Below are 21,557 nucleotides of genomic sequence, written 5' to 3'. Positions count from 1 at the left end.
GGCAGCTGGGCAGTGATAAAGAGCCCAGGGTTTCTTTTCAGGATGGTGAAATGGTCTAGAATTGATTGTGGTGATAGCTGCACGACTCTGGGAACATCCATAAAATCACTAAGCTGCACATTTGAAATGGGTGAATTGTATGTTGTATGAATTCTATCTCAATAAAGCTGTGACCACAAAAAAAGAAGTGAATTATCATCTGGTTTTGAAAAGCAGCCAAGAAATGAAAATTATAGTTAAATATCAAGAATAAAATTACTACTTTGGAAAACGTTGATAAAAAAAAGTGATCAGACATCTGCGTTTGTGACTGCGTCCATTCCCTTCCCCACTTGCACATGCTCAGGAAACACCTGCCAACACACGCAGGTGCCAGGCCCTATGCTAGGGACCAGCAAAGGTGGCCTGGGGGCGGACCTGACCCAAGAAAGAAGACACACAACGTGCACATGCACAGCTAGGACGAGAGTCTAGTATTGTTAGAAAATGCAATAGTCCACCAGGAACGACGAACGTCATCTGCCATCCTGTCCCTGGGTTGCCCTGTCCTTGTGACCAGGGCTGAGATCCCAGGACACGAGGCTGCCAGTAGGTCCCTACTGATGCCACCTAACTGGGATTTCGGAAACAATCAGAAATGCAGAGTGAAACGTCCAGACGTCCAGAAAGAAAGCAATAAAAATAATAGAAAGGAACGAGACACACACGAGGGACAATAAGGGCTTTAGAGATGAGAAATGCACAGATACGAAGAGTAACGTGAAAGGAAGTGCACACAGGGCCTGTGTGTCCTCAAGACATTGGACATACGTACTTGGTTATGTGGGAGAGCTCACTGAATTACCGTTTTCCCCCGAAAATATGACCGGGTCTTATATTAATTTTTGCTCCAAAAAACGCATTAGGGCGTATTTTCAGGGGATGTCTTATATTTTCATGTACAAAAATCTACATTTATTCAAATACAGTCATGTCTTCTTCTGGAACATCGTTGTAACGTACTAAATAGTTCCATCTGGCTGACGATCTTAACTGGGGCTTATTTTCGGGGAAACAGGCCGTCGTGGGACCGTTTTTGTCAGCGTCCTCTGCAGGTACCTGGCAGAGCCCTTGGATGGGAAGCTGGAGTGTGTGACCTCAGCAAGGGCCTCTTGGGGCCCATATTTCAATACTCCTCAGTTTGCAGAGATGTTCAGTATTTCATTTCAACATTCCTGAAACATTCTCGATCATTGCAAGTGCCTAAAATAATCATGATAATTGGTTTGTTTACCATGGGCCACATGTGTCCTGGTAGTAACTCAATTAGGAAAACAAACAGTGAAGCAGGCTCTGCTATGAGTCCTACTTGATAGATGAGGAAACAGGCACAGACAAGTCAGGGCTTTGGTCAGCACAGCAGCCCCTAAGTGATGGCCCTGAAGGTGTGCTGCCAGGGGAACGGCTCATCCTGCACTGCTCCAGAAAGAAAGGGGGACTGCTAGTCCAGTGCTACAAACAGTCATTAAACAGACCACGTCTGTTGTCCTTTTTATTTGGTTCTATTGGTGGACTTGCCGTTCAGACGTCTGGTTGGTTATATTTGATTTCAGAAAGGCCTTTCACTGTCTCCATTGACACTGCCCCCCCAAAAGTGTAAAATGTGCGCTGTCAGAACCTTCTAGATGAGGGCAGAGATCAGGCCACAGGCAAGCTAATGGTCAGCACCAGAGCAGCGGAGAGCCCCGCCCGTCCTCCAGGCTGCCCTTTGAGGACACTGTATCGATGACCTGGGCTTAAGGATGATGCCATGCCCCGCTGAGAAGGCCCTCACACACTGCACAACAGTGTTAAGCTTCTGAAACACCTGACAGACTCACTGAAAAGGTTAGCAAAACCCAACAAAACTAACAAAATCAAATTGACTAGGACTACATTGTAATGTGCTGCACCTAGATTTTAAAGAGCCATGTAACTGAAAATTATGGATCAGGAAAACTAAAAGAACAACTGCACAGGTGAGACTGGAGACATCTAGAGATTTTTGTTGATTGAAAAGCCAAAGTTGACTGAAAATGTGATGTGCTGCCAGAAAAGTAGGGCGGGCACTTTGGCTGGATATACAAAGGTATAGTGTCTGGAAAAGGGAGGTGATGGGCTTGGCCCCCTTTGCATGGCCACAGCAATCCAGGGACTTGACACAAGGAGCAGGGCCTGCAAGAGGCAGCCAGGGTGGACTTGGGTCTGGAAATTTCCTCCCGTGAAGAACAGTAAGGGACTGGGGAATATTTAGCCAAGAAATCATACATCCTCACCTATGTAACTAAAACTGGCAGCAGCATAGCACTCAGTATGCAGGCACTGTCCAGTGCCGTCAGTGGATTATTTTGTTTATTTACGTTCCAGCCAGTGTTTGTCAGAGTCGGGGGGCTTCTGTGTTCAGGGGAATGTCGCCTAGTTGGCCGGGCAGCTACCAATACCCATTCAGGGGGTTGCGAGCGCTGGGAAAGGCAGATTCTGCACCGCTGAGGAAGACTCGCCAACTGGCGCCAGAAACACTTCCTGAGGGAGGTGAGGTCGTGTCCCAGGCGGGGTGGCCAGGTCCCTCCGACTCTAATCCCATTAGAGTATCTATGGAGGAAAAGCCTTCTTTCCGGGGCCTGGGTGTTCAGCTCAAGCGGCAGAACACTCACTTCCCTCTTGCGAATGAAGCGATGAAATCCCTCAGCAGGGCGAGCCTGGCAGGTAACCCGGGGCCCCCGGGCATCGCGGGCCCCGCACCGCAGCCGGCGAGTGACTGCAGACCCCAAGTGGGCTCCCCACGTGGAGGCCCCTTGTCTGCCTTTCACCCTCGGGTGGCTTTGGTTGTGAGAGGGGGCTCTATGCCTCCACCCCACTATGTGTGCGAGCACGAGTGTGTGAGTGTGAGTGCGCCCGTGGGCCTGTCGCGTTGGTGGACGCGGTGCGCAGCGCGGGGTCCGCGCCCCGTGCGCCCCGACAGGGCGCTCCCAGTGGACACCGCCCGGGGCTCGGGCTCGGCTCGGGCTCGGCTCGCCCTCGGGGCCCCCGCCCGGCGCTGCGACGTGGATCCGCGGGCCCGGCCCGGCGGGGGCGGCGCGGGGTGGTGCTGGGCTCCGCGGGCTGCGGGCCGGAGACGCCGCGCTCCCCCGGAGGAGGCCGCCGGCCGGCCGAGCCGAGAGGCAGCCCGCGGAGCCCGGCCCGAGGTACAGCTGCGCCGCGGTGGAGCCGGGTCCACGCCGGAGGGCCCGGGACTCGCAGGGCCGCGGCCGGAGCGGGGCAGGTCGGCGCGCGCAGCTCCCACCCAGTCGCGCGGCGGGTGGGGGCGAAGGCCATTGGACGGGGGCGTCTGAAGCCCCGGCCCCCGCCCCGCCCCGCCCGGGCCCCGCCCCGCCCGGGCCCCGCCCCCCGGGCCACGGGGGCGGGGCTGTGCTGGGCGCCGCCCCCAGGCCCCCAGGGAGGCGCGGGCCCCGGCCGCCGCGGGCGCTTTCCCCGTGGTGCCGGCGCCGCGCGAGCCCGCTTCCTGCTTCCGTGCCGTCTGTCCGCGTCGGAGCCCCCGGAGCCCAGGTGCGAGCCAGGCGGGAGGGGCGAGCGGCGTGCGCCTCGGGCGGCGGGGGGCCCCTGGGGGGCGACCGGGCTCCCCGCGCACGCCCTGGCCGGTCCGCGTGCGCCCGGCTCCCGCGACGAGGGGGCGGGACGCGACGGAGGCCCGGGCGCCGGGGCCCTTTCCTCACCCCTTCCGGCTGCCCCCGGTGGGGAGGGGGACGCCGCCCGCTTCCAGACACACGGACACGCGCGCGCGCACCCGTACTCACGCACACTCCCACGCGCGTTCACATGTGCACGCGCGGCGCCCTCCCGGGCCTGGCGCCCACCGTGGCGAGGACCTGAACGGGGAGAGGGCGCCCTGCTCCCCCAGCAGCGAGTTCTGCCAACTCGGAGCCGGACTTGCCGGACCCCGGCCCAGGGCCTCCCCAACCCCCGGCGCTGGCCCGCGGAGCCGGGGGCGGGGTCCGGGGCGCAGGGAGCAGACCCGGGTCGGGACAGTGGCCCTGGGGACGAAGGGGGTGCTGAGGAGGACCTGAGCCGCCGCGCGGATGGCAGGGACGTCGGACAGGGCGAGCTGCGCTCTCTCGGCGCCCCCGAAACGCCCCCGAGCCCGCGAGTCCCCTGGACTCGGCGACGCCGCGGCGTCCGTTTGATCGCACGTGTGTGCGCTCCGGCGGGTTTGGAGCCGCTCCCTGTCGGGTTCGGTTTCTGCTTTCTGGCACTTGGAACAGGGCTGCAGTCGGTCATGGGCTGCGACTCCCTTTGTCACCCCTTCCAAAACCGCAGCCCAGAGCTCGGTGTGGGCTGGATGGATTTGTCGAGGCCTTTACAGTCCCAGAAAGTCCTTCTCCCCCTCCCTGGGACCGCCTTTCTCCCCCCCTTGGCTCTGTAGTGTGTCACAGGCGGGTGTTTGGAGCCGGTGTTGTAACGTGGCCTTTGGCTCTATTGGTGCATGGGGGTGAAGCTGGGAGGTGGTCTCTCAGGACCCCCAAGTGCCGGGGCTCGTTCACTCCTGGCCCTGCTCAGGCCAGCTGCTGAAAGCGGGTCGGTTGGGTGAGCTCCCCTAGGCCATCCTGTCTGCCATGCGGCGGAGGCACAGCGCGCCCAGTTGGGAGAGGCTTCCCTGTGTAGGGACAAGTGCAGCAGGGGTCCTGCAGACCCCAGACAGCTTCAAGCAGAAGGAAGTGCGTCCGCGTCCAGGCCTCACAGAGCGGACCACTGGCCACCAAGGCTTCACTTGGTTCATTCTTCCCACTTAGTGGATGGGCTGGGGTTGTTCAGGCTTCCCTCAGATGGTGAATTTGGGGCACCGTGCCACACTTGGGGGTGCATTCTGCTTGGCTGTGGGTCTTGGGTGCAGACCAGCCACACACACACTCAGGATTGCCAAGACTGTTATATTTGTGCCTCAACTGGGGCACATTATGAGAACAACCGTCAGATTCTTTCTGAGGCCAGTGCCAAATAGTGTTCTGATCCCTTTCCTCTTCGATTTATATATTCCACTGCACAGTGGGTTTTTTTATACCTTGAGATTTCCATAATGTAAGAAAAAACTTGGGTGTTTTTGTCGGCATGGGAAGAAAAGGAGGGAAGCGAGTGCTTCGCTGGTACGGAGCGGGAGGCTGTGCAGTTTTTCTTCTCAGTGCCTGCACTGCCAGATGCTCTGAAAACATGTGCTGCTGGGCTAATTGAGTTATAATGAAGACTCGCTAGTTGCTGCCCCGCGTCCGGCTGCAACTGCGTTATCATAATTACAGGTGTGTGTGCCGTAATTAACAGGTCAGGCAGAACACATAGGTTCGCAGGAAATGACAAAATGCTGGGTTTGCCCTGGCAAAGGCAGGGGGTTCAAGCATCTCCGGGGGTTTGGCAGCCGGTCCCCTCCCTCCTCCCAGCCCACGGTTTGGCTGCGCTTCCTGGGAAGCGCCTCTTACTCAGGCACCGGGAGGGCAGGGCCGGCTGAGGGGTGTTTGGAGTGGGAGGGCGTTCTGCTTCTGCAGCGTGCGGATATGTGGGGGTGGGAGTGAAGGGGAGCAGATGGGGCAGCCAGGATGTGTGGGTGCTGGGGGTCAGATGAGCCAGGAAGGAACGCCCGGGGACCTGTGAGGTCAGGACGGTGGGGAGCCCAGGGGGTCTGAGGAGAGTGGCATGTATGTCTAACTGTCTGGGCACCCATGTACTGATGGGCAGCGTGAGGAATAGGGACAATTTAGGGCTGAAGTCATGGAGCCCCCCCGCACTGCCTGCGAGGTCACTCACCGAAGAGAGGTGTCATCAGGAAGCCAAGGGACCTGGGCCCAGGAGGGCAGCCGTGCAGTGCAGGGAGCCAGCTAACCGCCAGCCCACCACCAAGGGTCAGCCTGCAGAGCTTGTCAGGGACACAGGCCCTCAGCCCCACCTGCTAGTGGAATGGAACCTGCCTTTGAATAAGGAACTGACCTGCACAGCACTTGGGTCACTCGGCCACATGGACGTCAGGCAGGCACCAGCACGTCCTGTGGCCACCCCATTCTTTCCTGACAGTTCTTCCCAGGCCAGCTGAAGCCTGGGGAGGATGGGCCGGCCCTTGGTGCTGACATTCTGCCCTCACCTTTGTGCCTGCAGCCTTCCCTGGGCTCTGCTTACCCAGCTTGTTTGTAAGAAAACTTTGGGAAGCAACTGAACCAAATGTCAAGTCGAAATAGATTGCTGCGAGGGTCTGCTCAGAGCCATGGTGCAGCTCAGCCCGTCCATGTGACAGGTGACAGCAGGCTGACCAGCAGTGCACAAACTGCTTACTGGAGCGCCGCTGTTAAACCAGTGGGCGCCTTCCGGTGGGGGCAGGTGCTCCATCTCCGGAGATGAGCAAACGCCCCCGACCCCCCTACTCCCTGTTAATCCATATCTTCTTGTTCCTTCTATGTCAGATGAGAAGTCTGGACGGACCAACGTCTTGTCCCTCTGACTTTCAGAGGAGAGACTTGTGTTGAAAACAGGATGTTGAATACAGTCAGTCTAAATGAAAACACCCATTATTTTAATGTGATTGTGTTTAGAAAAAGACTAATTGAAATGTAATGTATAAATGGTACAGAGGACCTTTGTGGTGCTTTATTGAAATCAGGGAAGCTAGGCCCTGACAGAATTCACAGAGCAAAGCAGCGGCCAAGGCCCCTCCTCCCAGCGCAGCTCCTGAGTCCCCTGGTGCTCTGTCACCCAGCCCCCAGCCCCACACGGCAGCTGGAAATCGGGCGTCTCTTGATTTGGCAGTTCATCCCCTTGCCTCCCTGGTCTCCCTGCTGCACCCCCCAGGCCTCACTTGTGCTGTCCTCAGGACGACCAGCTAGGTGAGGAAGGCAGAAGAGAGCAGGCATGGCTGAGCCAGGCAGCGGTTCCCAGAATTACTGGCCTTCTAGGATATTTTTGTTTTTTAAATTGGGGAATATCAGGGAACAGTATGTGTTTTTCCAGGACCCATCCGCTCCATGTCAAGTCGTTGTTTTTCAATCTAGTTGTGGAGGGCGCAGCTCACTGGCCCATGTAGGAATTGAACTGGCAACCTTGTTATTAACAGCTAGGGCTCTAACCAACTGAGCCATCCAGCTGCCCCCACTACTGGGATATTTTTAACCTTCTCAGATATTTAAATGGTGTATTTAAATAGTAGAGTAGCCTTGGGTGGTGTTGGGCACGTGACAGCCAAAGGCTGGAACTATGGGCCCAGCAGAGCCTCAAACCCCAGGCTAATGTGGACGTTCGATGTTTCTACTGAGTTCTGGCTTGAAGAAGCTAATTTACTTTTGTGAAGACTTTGTTCAAAGGCTGGTGGCCTTGTGTCCCTGACCCGCCCTCAGGGCGGGTGTGGGCAGACACCGGCCTGCCTCCAGCTGGTGTGGCTTCCAGGGCTCCTGGCCCAACTGCGCATCCCCAGGCTTCCCCCCTGCCCTTCTGTGCCTAGAGTCAGTGCCTGGGGCTGACTGGCGCTCCCACTGGTAGGGTGCTAACCAGGCTCTCGTGGGAGTCTCCTCACTGAGAAGGCGGGAAATGCTGGTTTGCGGGTTGTGCCTGCATCTCTGTAGCGCGGTAGAACGGTAGAATAGAACAGAAAGGATCAGCCTTGTGTATACCACAGGCATAGTTTGGTGTTCTGGGTTACCACATAAAACGTATTTCTTACTGTGGGTTCAAAATAACAGAAAGACCCCACCCAGCCTAGGCCTCCAGGTCTCCTTTACTCTGCACTCAGCTGAGTGGGTTTAGAAATTTCCAGAAACACTTAGTTGGGAAGCCGAAGGGGCGCGGTTCATGGAGGAGGATGCCAGCAGGCCCACTGCCCCAGCCCAGGGGGCACCTTGCGGGCACCCCTCCCCCGTAGTCTTCCTCCCCCAGCCCAGGTGCGATGCCCCCACATCCCCTCTGGATAGAGTCGGCCTGACTGCCCAGTGGAGTCTGACCAACTCCCTGAACTGGCCAAACCCGCGTGCATAACAGCCAGGGAGAGGGTGCCCTTCCTGGTTTCTTTGCTTTGGGATGGGAGAGGCTCCCATGCGTGTACAGTAACAGGAGGACAGTGGGTGACAAGTTTTACATCTGTATGTTTTCTTTAACATCATAGCAATTAATGCACTGGAGTGCAATGTGTCAGTGAAATGAAATACATTAAAAATGAAAGTCCGTAATGCCGATTATCCGTTGAGTAACTGGAGGGGGCAGACTTCAGCAGCCTGGGTGGGGCGGGTGCTGGCCTTTAGATGCAGGCACAGCCCGTGTCCCCAGCCCTCCCTGCAGCACTGCACACAGATCCACCTGCATTTAGCTCGTTCAGTTACTTCGAGAAAATGACAGTTTCTGACTGAACAAATTTCTTTGATTTCTTTCCGCCCAAAGGAAAAAAGGACATCTTTTAGATGAGGAAAGATAGGAAATATATATCATTGGCTTCTTTAATACTCACCGAATTAGAAATAGAAAATTCTGGAGTCTCAGGAAATACAGACGTGTGGGAGCTGGTGGGCAACACTCAGGATAAACAACTTAGATGTTGTCTCTGGGAATCGTGATGTTTCATTTTCTAAGAAACTGCAACATTGGTGGGCTTCCTGGGTTGCTCGTCACTGCCCGGGAAGCACCGGCCTCCTGCCCTGCCAGGCTGAGGACAGGCCCATGTGTCCCAGCGGAGTTGGCAGATGACACCCTGTTATGTGAACGGTAAGGAGATTGTGTCACACCAACGGAATGTGACATCAAGAAGAGATCAGCACTGAGCCTGAGAGACAAGTGGAAAGATAATTCGTCACATTTCCAGATATAACAAATGCAATTTTAACCTCCTGTTGCTGCTTTTCCTCCTTATAAAAGTACACTTCATCATAGGAGACTTGGAAATACGGATTGAAGAGAAGCATAAGTGTTTCAAAGTCTCCAGAGGTAATGGCTCCTAATTTATTAGGACAGTTCCTCTGTCTCGTTCAGTGTTTCTGTGAGACTCACCCCACGTGTTCGCACACACACACTCTCACTTGGCACCTCCATGCCCACCCTCCCTGGCCAACCACACAGCACAAACCTAACCTCTTCTCTTTGTAAGTCTTTCCGAACCTGTTTTACGGTTGAATTCCCATGGGAGGAAGAAAAGAGGAGGACTTTGCAAATGGAATCTGAGGACACTGCCTCCCTGACTTGGGAGTCGCCGTTGCAGCGCCCCACGCCGTCCCCCCGCCCCTGCCTTGTGCAACCGGCCACTCCAGCCACCAGGAGCTCAGCAGCTCCTGCCTCTGCTGCTGTCCAACCAGTGTCAGAATTTAGCCACCCATTTAGAACTACACAAAACACCAAAATCTGCAGTGGTTGTCTGGTGATGGCACTAGAGGTAATTTTTCCTTTTATTTATCGTACTGTCCAATTGTGCATTTTCCCCATGGGTTAGTTTTATGATTAAAGCCTTATTTTTTATGAGATAACATCTAAGGCTCATTTAGGCAAATGGACATAGAAAAGCAAAATGTCAGAGCACGTCCTTCTGAAGCCTGCACACAACGGTGTAGGGAAGTGTGACATCTGTCCGGAAGCTGTCCCTCCAGACCCAGCAGCTGACCAGTCCCATGTGGTGTTTTCCGGAAGGGACAACCTGCACATGCTCCCTTCGCTTATGGGAAGCCAACTCAGTAGATTGACATGATGACCCATTTTGGCTAAATTAGCCCAGTAGTGCTGCGCCTGTGGGGCCCTGCTTCAGGGGGAGTCAAGGCAGAACCCCCCGGGCTTGTGGTCTGGTGACCCAGGATGCCGGAAATCATTTCTGTGCCCCACGTGAAAAGCTCTAACCCCGACTGACACAGCTCCCAGGCTGGCCTCCTCTGCTCTCGTCTGTCCCCTGGATGCCGAGTGGTCATTACTCAGCGTGTAGATGGCACAGGAATGAGACACTCAAATTCACATCACTGTTTTTCTTCCTGAAGTGGAAGAGGGCCGTTTCGAACTGAATAAGAGGCTGTCAACACGCATGCATGTGGCGGGAGAGATACGTCATTTGTTCTTCCTCATCAATGTGAAATCACCCCATAAAGACCTTCTCATGGCCTGACGAGGGGCCTTGGGGGCAGTCACTGCCCTTGAGTGAGGGACGCCCCTCCGCACAGCAGGCATGTGGGTGAGCAGCAAGGGGCCTGCACACCATGAGGACTAAGCCGGGTCGGAACAGCAAGCTCACTGTCCTCAAGCAATGCCCGGGTGCAGGCTGGGGGCTACAGCCAAGCTGCAGAGGTCGTCAGCTCTGCTTACAGCCGTGAAAACACATTGTCACATGCACTTGTCACATACATCACACATGGCTGACACTTCACACAGGTTGTCACACAGGCTGTCACGCTGTTGTACGGTCAGCAGGTGTTCGGACTGCCCCAGAAGGCGGAGAAGCGGCATGGCCCCAAGGACCGGCCAGGCTGCTGGGATCCCCGAGGACACACAGCCCAGCCGCTCAGAGCCCAGGGCCCAGCCCCATGCCTAGTGGAAGCACATGCTCAGTGGACACTGTGTTGAATGAGAAATGCAGGTGTGTGACTAGTCAAGAGGTGACAGAAACAGGGTAAGGACAAAGAGAAGAGGGGCGCGTGACGCAGCGGCCGGGATGGACCCCTGATCCTCCTAGGCCAGCGGGGGCGGTGGCCACAGGGGGGGCCTGGAGGTCCAGGCCACAGGTGTGGAGCAGCCCACAGGAGACACGGGTCAGCCGGTGCCCAGGAGTGGTTCAGGACACGGCGGCAGTGTGGGCTGGTCTCATGGAGCCCTTGTGACAGGCGTGACCTCACTAGTCTTTAGAACCTTTCATGTGGCTGTAGAGGTGTGACTGGGGCTCAGGTCAGGGTGGGGAACTGGGAGAGAGGGCTGTTCAGGCCCCGGCCCCTCACCACCCCCGCACGTCCCCATCACGGTCCACACGTGGCGCTGCACTGGGCTCCTGATCTGCGCGGTGTCTGCTCCGGTGGGGCTGCGTCACTGGGTCGTGAGCCGTGAGCCATCTGGGGGACGACTGTGGAGTGTGTCTGAGCCCCGCTTTCCAGACGGGCAGGATTCATTGGGCCCACACAGCTGGCAGGCCAGAGCTGGAGCCCAGGCACCGTGTAAGACGTAGAACCTGCCACTGCAGCCACTCGGTGACCTTAACTACACTCACCGAGCTGTGTGCTGGCATCACTGTTTCCAAAATTGTTTCCTTACCCCAAACAGAAACCCTCTGCCTGTTAGCAGTCACTCCCCAGTCACCCCCACCCCACCACCCCGCCCCCAGCCCTGGTGACCTCTGACCTACTTCCTGTCTACATGCCTTTGATGTTCTAGATGTTTCATGCAATATTGGGCCTTTTGTGTCGGGCTTATATCACCTACAGTGTTAACAAGGTTCACCTGCTCATGTTGTAGCAGGTGTCACTGTTGCATTTCTTTTTGTGGCTGAAAAACACCCCACTGCGTATATATCCCACCTTTCGTTTCTCTACTGTCTGTTGGTGGGTGCCCCCCTTTTGGCTGCTGTGGACATTGGCTCCCTTTACCTGGGTCGTGTGCTAATTCTGCGTTTCATCTCCCAGCGGCTGCACCGCTTCACGTCCCCACCGGCCGTGCACACGGTTCGTGTCTCCACAGCCCGATGGCCTGGCGACTATCTGTCTTTCAGATTGATCCCAGGATTGCTAAGTGGGAGCTCACACGAACGGTCTGGCTTGCATTTCCCCGCTGCCTAGCAAAGCCAAGCATCGTTGCACAGCTTGTTGGCTATGGGTGCAACTTCTCTAGAGACATGGCTGTTGGGGTCCTTTGCCCATTTTTAAACTGACTTATTTCTTTCTCTTTTTATTGCTGAGTTGTAGGACTCTTCATATTCTTGATATTAAACCCTTATCAGATATGTGATTGCAAATGTTTTCTCCTCTTCTTTGTTTAATTTTTATTAAAGTGTAGCTAACATACAACATTATATCAGTTTCAGGGGGACACCATAGTTATTCAACATTTATATTCCTAAAGAAGTGATCACCATGGTAAGACCAGCAACCATCTGACACCGTCCCAGCTGTCACAATATTATTGACTATATTCCCCATGCTGTACGTTACATCCCCATGACTTATTTGTTTTATACCTGGAAATTTGGACCTCTTATTCACCTTCACCTTTTATCCCTTTTCTAATTTTTCAATTACAGTGACATTCAATATTATGTTAATTTGAGGTGTACAGCATAGTGGTGACATTTATACAATAAGAAGATGCCCCTGACTAGTCTGGTCCCCATCTGACACCATAGTTATTACAATATTATTGACTATATTCCTTATGCTACACCCCACATCCCCATGACTACTGTGTAACTACCAATTGGTATTTCTTACTCCCTTCCCCTTTTTCACCTACCCCTTCAACTCCCCTCCCATCCGGCCATCAAAATGTTTCTGTATCCCTTTTCCTCTTCCGGGGATGGTGTCTACAGGCATTCATAATGGTCCAGCGTTTGACATACCGTAGGAGGCTGTCCTACAATACAGCTTCTAACAAAACTAGGTTGTCCCAAACCCCTCGTAATAGAATTGTTTACCTTTATACCAAGAAGGTGGGGAAAGCACCAAAATCTGTGTGTGGCGTGTGCCCACGCTGACTTCGTGGAGTTCGTGCTGTGAGACCTAAAGTTCTGATGAGGTTGTCTAAAACGGAAAAACGCGTCAGCACAGCCTATGGTGAAATCATGTGCTAAACGTGTCCGTGACAGGATCAAGCGTGCTTTCCTTATCGAGGTGCAGAAAATCGTGAAAGTTTTGAAGGCACAAGCACAGAGTCAGAAAGCTAAATAAAAAAATGAAGCTTTTTGGAGTAATAAAAACAATTAAAAGGCTTGTTCTGCCATAAAAAAAAAGTTTCTGTATCTATGAGTGTGTTTCTGTTTTGTTTGTTAATTTTGTTCTTTAGATTCCACATGTAAATGAAATCACATTGCATCTGTCTTTCTCTGTCTGACACGCCAATCAACACAATACTCTCCAGGTCCATCCATGCTGCTGCAGATGGCAAGAACCCATCCCCTTCCCTGGCTGAGCAATATTCCATAGGATACATGTACCACCTCCTCTTTATCCATTCATCCATCAATGGACACCAGGCTGCCTCCACATCTTGGCCGTTGTAAGCAGTTTTGCAATGAACATATTGCACATGTCCCTTCAATGTAGTGTTTTTGGGTGTCTTCAGGTAAATACCCTGAAGTAGGATTACTGGGTCCTTGTCTCTTGTTACAGCCTTTGTTTTAAAGTCTGTTTTGTCTGGTATAAGTGTTGCTACCACAGCATTGTGTGTGTTTTTTCATTTCCATTTTCATGAAATAGTTTTTTCCATCCTTTTACTTTCAGTCTATGTGTGTCTTTCCATCTGAAGTGAGTCTCTTATAGGCAGCATATGTAGGGGTTTTGTTTTCTTACCCATTCAGCCCTCCTACGTCTTTTGAGTGGAGCATTTAATCCATTTACATTGAAAGTAATTGTTGATAGATATGCAGCTATTGCCTTTTTATTCATATTTTTTCTTTTTTTTTTTCATCTTAAAGAAGTCCCTCTAACATTCCTTGTAATACTGGTTTGGTGGTAATGAACTCCTTTAGCTTTTTTCTTTTGTCTGGGAAGCTTTTTATCTGTCCTTTGATTCTAAATGACAGAGTAATCTTGGTGGCAGCTTCTTGCTTTTCATCACTTTGAACATTTCCTGCCAGTCCCTTCTGGCCTGCAAAGTTTCTGTTGAGAAATCAGCTGATAGTTTTATGGGAGGACCCTTATAAGTTACTAGTTTCCTTTCTCTTGCTACTTTTAGGATTCTCTCTTTATCTTTAACCTTTGCTGTTTTAATTATAATGTGTCCTGGTGTGGGCCTGTTTGGGTTCATCTTGTTTGGGACTCTGCGTTTCCTGGACTTGTATGTCTGTTTGCTTTGCCAGGGTAGGAGGGTTTTCAGTCATTATTTCTTCAACTACGTTCTCAATCTCTTGCCTTCTTTCCTGCTGGTACACCTATGATGCAAATTGTTACATTTGATGTTGTCCCAGAGGTCTCTTAAACTGTCCTCATCTTTTAACATTCTGTTTTCTTTTTGCTGTTCCGAGTGGGTGGTTTCTGCTACCTTGTCTTCCAAATTGCTGATTCGATCCTCTGCTTCATCTAGTCTGCTGGTGATTCCTTCTAGTGCATTCTTCATTTCAGCTATTGTATTCTTCACTTCTGACTGGTTCTTTTTTATGGATTCGATGTCTTTTTTTTTAATGCTTTCTATCTCCTTGTTGGAGATAGATGCTGGAGAAGAATGCTAAGTTCCTTGAGCATTCTTATAACCATTGTTCTGAACTCTGTGTCTCGTAGGTTACTTGTGTCCATTTCGTTTAGTTCTTTTTCTGGAGTTTTCTCCTGTTGTTTCATTTGGGATGTATTTCTTTGTTTCTTCATTTTGGCTGTCACTCTCTGTTTGTTTCTATGTATTCGGTAGATTTGCTACGTCCCCCAGTCTTGGTCAGGTGGCCTTATGTAGTAGGTGCTTTGTGGGGCCCAGTGGCACAGTCTCCCTGGTCACCTGCTCCATGTACTTCAGGAGTGTCCCTTGTGTGTGCCCTCCTGTTATAGTTGAGCCTTGGTGGCTGTTGGCACCTCGGTGGGTGGGATTGACCCTCAGGCTGACTGGCTGTGGGGTTTGGCCACGTCCACAGCTTACAGGCTTACTGCACTAAGTAGGATTCACCTCTGTGGGCTCTGGTGCCTGCTGAGACCACCCTTTGTGTGTGCTGCTTGTGGGGCTAATTGGGTGGTGTTCTGCTGTGGTCTGAAGCCAACATCCAAGTGTGTTGGTTCTGGGGCTTCTTGGGAGGGGCTCTGGTGCAGTCACCTGTGATTGGCCGGGGACTACCTGATAGGAGCTACAAAGCTATCCGCAGTTGTTCCCTGCCTGTGCTAACCCTGGATGCATGTGAGAGAAGCCAAGCTGTGAATTGAGAACATCTGACACTAGTACTGGGCCTGGGGTAGCTCCGCGAAATGCCAGGGGACTGGAGGTCTGCTACCACCTGCAGGCTCCTCTAAGGTTCAGCTACAGATAACGCCTTGTGCGTTACGAGTAAGTCTCAGCAAAAGTCTCAGAGCACACCAAGGCCAGTTGCCGCCCGTCTTTGGTCTGTCTGACTCTGATAGTTTTCCCAGAAAGGCTGCTTGAGAGAAAGTGCCTTTTGGAGTTGGGTGGGGCGGGGTCCCAGTGAGTCAACATGACAGAGCAGCGGAGCTCACCAGACCAATCAGATTCAGGTTTGGCCGGAAGCGTAGGGGGTGGGCTCAACATAGGAAAGATGGCGTCGGCCTGCCGGCTGCACAGGAGAAGGACCTCCTCACAGAGAAATGGCAACTGTCTTCCAGCCCTCAACCCAAAGCAACACAACTCAGTCTGCTCCCCGTATGTCTCTGAGGCTCCCCAAATCTCTGTCCCTCCACTGGAGCACAAGGTGAGTGCCTGGGAGTGAGAGAATCTGTGCGCCAGGCCTTTCAGAGGATGCCTGGGTTTCCCACGGCCTTCCGTCCCACCAGGATTGTCAGAATCCCCACATTTTTTCACGGGCAGATGTTGTGGGGGCTCCTCTTCCCAGCACCAGTACTCTGGGCGGGGGAGGCTGGTGTGGGTCCCTCCTGTTGTGGGGGACGGGTGGATATCCATGGCCGAGATATCCCTCCCAGTTCTCAATTGCCACACGGAGGTGTGCACTTAGCCAGTTCTGCATGTCTGCCCCTCCTACCAGTCTCCCCAGGGCTTCTTTATATTTTCAGTTATAGGACTTTTGCTCAGGTAGATTTCAGATGGTTCTCCATGTTGATTGTTCTAGTCTGGTTTTAATTTTCATGTGTTCAGGGGATGAAGCAGGCATAGCTTGTACCTGTTCCGCCATCTTGGCTCTCCCTTTCTCTTATTCTGTGGGTTAAATTTTCACTGTGTTGATAGGGTCCGTCAGTGCACTAAGCCTGGCTTTAATGAAGTCCAATTGATGTGTTTTTTTCTTTTGTTATGTATGCTTGTGGTGTCATATTTAAGAATTGCCAAATCTAAGGTTGTGAAGATTTGACCCTGTGTTTTCTAAGAATTTTATAGTTTTATAGTTTTAGCTCTTAAATTTAGGTCACTGATCCATTTTGAGTTAAGTTTTTATCTGTGGTGTGAAGTAGGGTTTTAAGTTCATCCTTTTCGTGTGGCTGTTCAGTTTCCCCAACACCATTTGTTGACAAGACTGTCCTTTCCACATTGAGTGGTCTGTACATCCTTGTCAAAAATCAACTGATCGTTGGGCCGGCCTGGTGGCTCAGGGGGTTGCAGCTCCATGCTTCTAACTCCGAAGGCTGCCCATTCGATTCCCACATGGGCCAGTGGGCTCTCAACCACAAGGTTGCCGGTTCAACTCCTCGAGTCACCCCCTGCAACTAAGATTGAACACGTCACCTTGAGCTGAGCTGCCTCCCGGATGGCTCAGTTGGTTGGAGCGTGTCCTCTCAACCACAAGGTTGCCGGTTTGACTCCCGCAAGGGATGGTGGGCTGTGCCCCCTGCAACTAGCAACGGCAACTGGACCTGGAGCTGAGCTGCGCCCTCCACAACTAAGACTGAAAGGACAACAACTTGAAGCTGAATGGCACCCTCCACAACTAAGATTGAAAGGACAACAACTTGACTTGGAAAAAAGTCCTGGAAGTACACACTGTTCCCCAATAAAGTAAAAAAAAAAAATCAACTGATCATTTATGTGAGGCTCTCTATTACATTATGTTCATTGGTCCGGCTAGCCATATACGAGGGCCACACTCTGGATTACTATAGCTTTGTTGGAAATCAGGAGGGAACTCCAATTTTGCTCATCTTTTTCCGAGGTTGTTTTGGCTGTTCAGAGTCCCTGACATTCCATGTTAATTTTAGGATGTGTTTTTCCATTTAGGTTATCCTAGAAGTGGGCGGAACATTCTGCTAGGTTTTGCTTGTAAGGAAATCCCAGCACTAATATTTGGGGGAGAGGGTGTGAAGGCTTCACTAAAACTTGTCAAATTCAGACTCAAGGTGCTTTTCATTTCAGTGCCCCAGGGTTTAAGAAGAAAAAGTTAGGTTTTTAAAACTTTTTATTTTAACTATTTTAGACTTAGAAGAAAGCTGCACAGTTAGCACTGAGTTTCCTATATCCCTGACGCAGCTTCACCTCATAATAAAATCTTACGTGACTGACACCAGTGACCCCACCAGGGACTTAACGCTGGTCCTGTGCACGAGCCAGGTTAACGCCCTCCCTCGAGTGTACCCATTCCCACTGACATTTGTGATGCAGGGCTCTGTTCAGCATATACACCATGCTGAACTTGTATTTCTCCTTCGTCTCCTGCCTCCTGTGACAGAGCTCCAGCTTTTCTTTGCCTCTCCAAGTGCTAACACTTTAGGGTCGGCCTGGTGGCTCAGGAATTTGGAGCGCCGTGCTCCTAACACCGAGATCACCAGTTCAATTCCCACATGGGCTAGTGAGCTGTGCCCTCTACAGCTAAGATTGTGAACAATGGGAACAATGGCTCTCCCTGAAGGTGGGCTGCCCTGAGCAGCCGCTGCAGTGGGCTACCGTGCGCTGCCGTGAGTGGCCGGCAGCTCTTGCAGCTTGAACCAGAGGTGGGGGGTGGTGGAAGAAGGGGGAGGGGAAAAAAGAAATGCTCATACTTTAGAAGAAAGTATGCTCAGCCTGCGAGAACTGACGACACATCTTTCGTGCACCGCGTTTTTTGTCTGTGGCCTCTCAGCATGTCACCAGATACTGTTCAGGCTGGTTCTTTTCTCCCACGGCTTCAGTGAGGTTCTTATCTGCCATAAGTCCAGGTTCATGTGCTACTGTTTTTCGTTCCGTTTGGGTTTGGGTTTTCTGTAGCATGTGGGGGAATGTGGAGCACACAGTGGTGCTCAGGGTCACAGGCACATAAAAGGGACTCAGAGGAGGTCATCTGCTGCTCCGTCCTCCCTTCCACGCCTTTCCCACCACCCCCTGTTAGGGACCAATCTCTGTTGTCTCTGGTCTATCCTTCCTGAACTTGTCCTGCACAATGTGGCAGACACCTGCAGGTTTGTATATACCTGCTGTCTTGCCCCCAGTGTCGCATCCTCTGTCATCTTTGGAAGCTTCTGCATATAACTGTGTCCTGGGAACCAACCGCTGCGTGTATACATCTTCCTCAGTCTTGTTGCAGCTGCAGGGACTCCAGTTTTGGTAGTCTATGCTTCCTGGGAAATTCTCCATTTCACCAAGGTTTTCACATTAATTTCATGGAAGACTTCAAACTATATCTTATGATTTGTTTTTTAATTCTCTGTTTCAAAAGTTAAATGTCTTTAATATAATCACATGGTTTAAAAAAAGGAAAATGAAAAAAATTGAGTGTCTGGAAAATATCATTATCCTAGAATTTTACACCTATTGTTTGCAAAGCAACATGTTGCAGAGTATTGTTTCCCAGGTTTTCAAAGGTTAGCTGATTGATGTGTGATACAAAAATATCTCTTCTGTCCATCTGTGCTGTTGGTTTGGGAGCTGCCCATCATGAAAAGGTTTTCTTGCTTGAGAATTATAGGAGCAGGCTTACTGACCGAGAGGCTTCAACCAATTCCCTGAGCGCTGGTTGATATCAGTTTGACTTACAGAGCTTAATTCTCAGGATGTTAAATGCCAATAAGGATTTAACACAAAGGTCGATTTATTATACTGTCATTTCAGGAGACTTCAGTCTCATCATATAAAAAAACTATATGATGTGATTTCTCCCTCTAAAATGAGAATAGTTTTATTCCTTTTTCTAGTTACTAAAATGACTTATACTTTTTGTTTTTAAAAAAGACTAAGAAAGACGTAATGAAGAAAACAGATATTACCTAAAGTTCCACTGCCCAAACCTGTGTACTATTAATCTGTTGATCACGTCCCTTCCAGAAATTTCTTTATGCATCTGCCCACAGAGGGAAATCATGTGTACACACATACTGTCACACTATGCTGTTCTGTAACCTGCTTTCTCTGGCAAGCACCACGTTACGGGCATGATTTCCCAGACTTGAAGAAGATGTCTGCAGAAAAAGGCACAGGCCCTGCAGGAGAAGCTGTAGATCTTGAGTAAAGCATCAGGGGTTGTGTCCATAGTCAGACCGGGAGACAGTATCTGCAGCATGAGGGCCTCACGAGCAGGTAGCTTCTGCTCCTTGGACTGAAGACGGACTTCTTACTTCTGCAGAAAGGTGGCAGCAGGCCTCCTGGAGGTGCCTGGCTCCCTTGGGGAGGAAGTTCTATACAAACCAGGCTGCCCTCGGGCTTCTCAGGGAAATCCAGCCCACGGTGGCATTCTGCTGTTTGGCCCACATCGTGCTGCTGACAGCAGCATGATAAATGTGACAACTGTCATGCAGTTCTCCATGGAAAGTTACATTATGTGCAGCCCATTCTGTCCCACGTGGGTACTTGTTTAATAGCATTGATTTGAAAAGAAAAGACCAATTAAGGGTTGTCATGATTGAAAAGTGAGAATTCAGTTTCTGGAACATTTGCTTTTCTGAACATTTCTGTTCGGGTAACTGAGATGTGCTATTTGGTACCTACAAGGAAGCCAGCCTGCTCTTTCTGGGCTCAGAGGGCACCTGCTGGACTTCTATGGGGACACAATGGATGTCTCAGGCCCCCTTCTGGCCCCTCACTTGAGGCTCAGAGAATCCTGGGGGACACGGAGCCGGGGCATGGAAGAGTCTAGCGGCTGCTCCAGACTTCCTTCTCCCCTTAGTGCAGCCCAGCTACCTCTCAGGTGCCGGGACACTGGGTCACACAGGGGCACCCTCCCTCCAACCGCTGCATGGTGGGCAGAGGGTAAGAGGGATAACTCCTGGAATCCACAAGAATTTCAAACCAAGTCTCCTTGATGCTCCCCTGCAATTCCAGTGGCTCTGTTTAAACGCGTCTGTTTGAGTGGTGTTCAGGGCTAGGCTGGGCCAGAGCCATGGCTTCTTGGCAGGGAAGGAGTCTGGGCCCAGTAAGGTCTCAGGCTCCACAGCAGAGCAGGGGTGGGGATTCAGTAGTTTAGGACAGCAGCTCTCACACTTCTCAGTCATAAGACTATTGAGGCCAAAAGAGCTGTGTTATGTTTGTTGTATGTACAACCATCACCCTGTTGGAAATTGATGGGGGCCCCGTCCCTGGGGTTCCTTGACACCCTGAGGACCCGTCCACTGTCCCCAAGACCCTAGAGAACAGATAAGAGACATTCAGGATAGATTTGGAATTACTGGAAGGAAAGACAGAACTCCCAGGAGTATTAACTCTCCGTCGGGAATCACGTCTCCTAAAACTGCTGGTCCGGCCCCACCAGTAAGCAGAAGGGTGACGCCAACACCCATAGGCCATGGCCACAACTAGAAGTACTTCACTGTGGTGGGTAGATGGGATCTCTCATCTCTGGGGTCCAGAAGCAAAAATACTCATGTAAATAGCTACTTCAGAGAAAAAATGGGTTTAACAGTACATTTGCAAACAAATGCACTAATTATAATTCTCTTACCTATACACTGAAATGGATCTGGCAGCTACAATTGTACTAGAATGTAATATTCTCCATAAATATCTTAGACACAGAGGCACAGTGATGTACTTAATACCTGAGGATGTGCATGTTGAGATTGTACAGATTAACCCGATTGTGGGTGAGAAGACCCAGGGTGACCCTGACAGGATTGTAGGTGAGGAGACCCAGGGTGACCCTGACAGGATTGTAGGTGAGGAGACCCAGGGTGACCCTGACAGGATTGTAGGTGAGGAGACCCAGGGTGACCCTGACAGGATTGTAGGTGAGGAGACCCAGGGTGACCCTGACAGGATTGTAGGTGAGGAGACCCAGGGTGACCCTGACAGGATTGTAGGTGAGGAGACCCAGGGTGACCCTGACAGGATTGTAGGTGAGGAGACCCAGGGTGACCCTGACAGGATTGTAGGTGAGGAGACCCAGGGTGACCCTGACAGGATTGTAGGTGAGGAGACCCAGGGTGACCCTGACAGGATTGTAGGTGAGGAGACCCAGGGTGACCCTGACAGGATTGTAGGTGAGGAGACCCAGGGTGACCCTGACAGGATTGTAGGTGAGGAGACCCAGGGTGACCCTGACAGGATTGTAGGTGAGGAGACCCAGGGTGACCCTGACAGGATTGTAGGTGAGGAGACCCAGGGTGACCCTGACAGGATTGTAGGTGAGGAGACCCAGGGTGACCCTGACAGGATTGTAGGTGAGGAGACCCAGGGTGACCCTGACAGGATTGTAGGTGAGGAGACCCAGGGTGACCCTGACAGGATTGTAGGTGAGGAGACCCAGGGTGACCCTGACAGGATTGTAGGTGAGGAGACCCAGGGTGACCCTGACAGGATTGTAGGTGAGGAGACCCAGGGTGACCCTGACAGGATTGTAGGTGAGGAGACCCAGGTGACCC

The 21,557-nt window shown here is 51.9% G+C and overlaps 1 protein-coding gene and 1 pseudogene across 4 annotated transcripts in view; both read left to right on the top strand.

Moving 5' to 3' along the window:
* Nucleotides 1-3,439: 3,439 nt before the first annotated feature.
* Nucleotides 3,440-21,557, top strand: part of KCNG2 (potassium voltage-gated channel modifier subfamily G member 2) — a 41,898-nt gene continuing 23,780 nt past the window's right edge. Inside the window, exons 1-2 of one of the 3 annotated variants that reach the window (XM_081078826.1) lie at nucleotides 3,445-3,564; nucleotides 13,060-13,197. In XM_081078826.1, the coding sequence (XP_080934952.1) occupies nucleotides 13,164-13,197 (34 nt within the window). In that variant the 5' untranslated portion in view covers nucleotides 3,445-3,564; nucleotides 13,060-13,163. Of the gene's footprint in view, nucleotides 3,565-12,950; nucleotides 13,198-21,557 lie in introns of those variants that run through there. The other 2 variants (XM_081078827.1, XM_081078825.1) reach the window with 2 other exon arrangements.
* LOC308509750 (large ribosomal subunit protein eL34-like) lies at nucleotides 12,518-12,869 on the top strand (annotated as a pseudogene). Its single transcript has one exon. The product of its transcript is annotated as a large ribosomal subunit protein eL34-like (transcript).

This window comes from Rhinolophus hipposideros, assembly GCF_964194185.1.
Source record: "Rhinolophus hipposideros genome assembly, chromosome: 17".
NCBI lineage: Eukaryota > Metazoa > Chordata > Mammalia > Chiroptera > Rhinolophidae > Rhinolophus > Rhinolophus hipposideros.
Note: the sequence above shows the minus strand (reverse complement) of the source record. Positions and strands in the feature narration are given on the sequence as shown.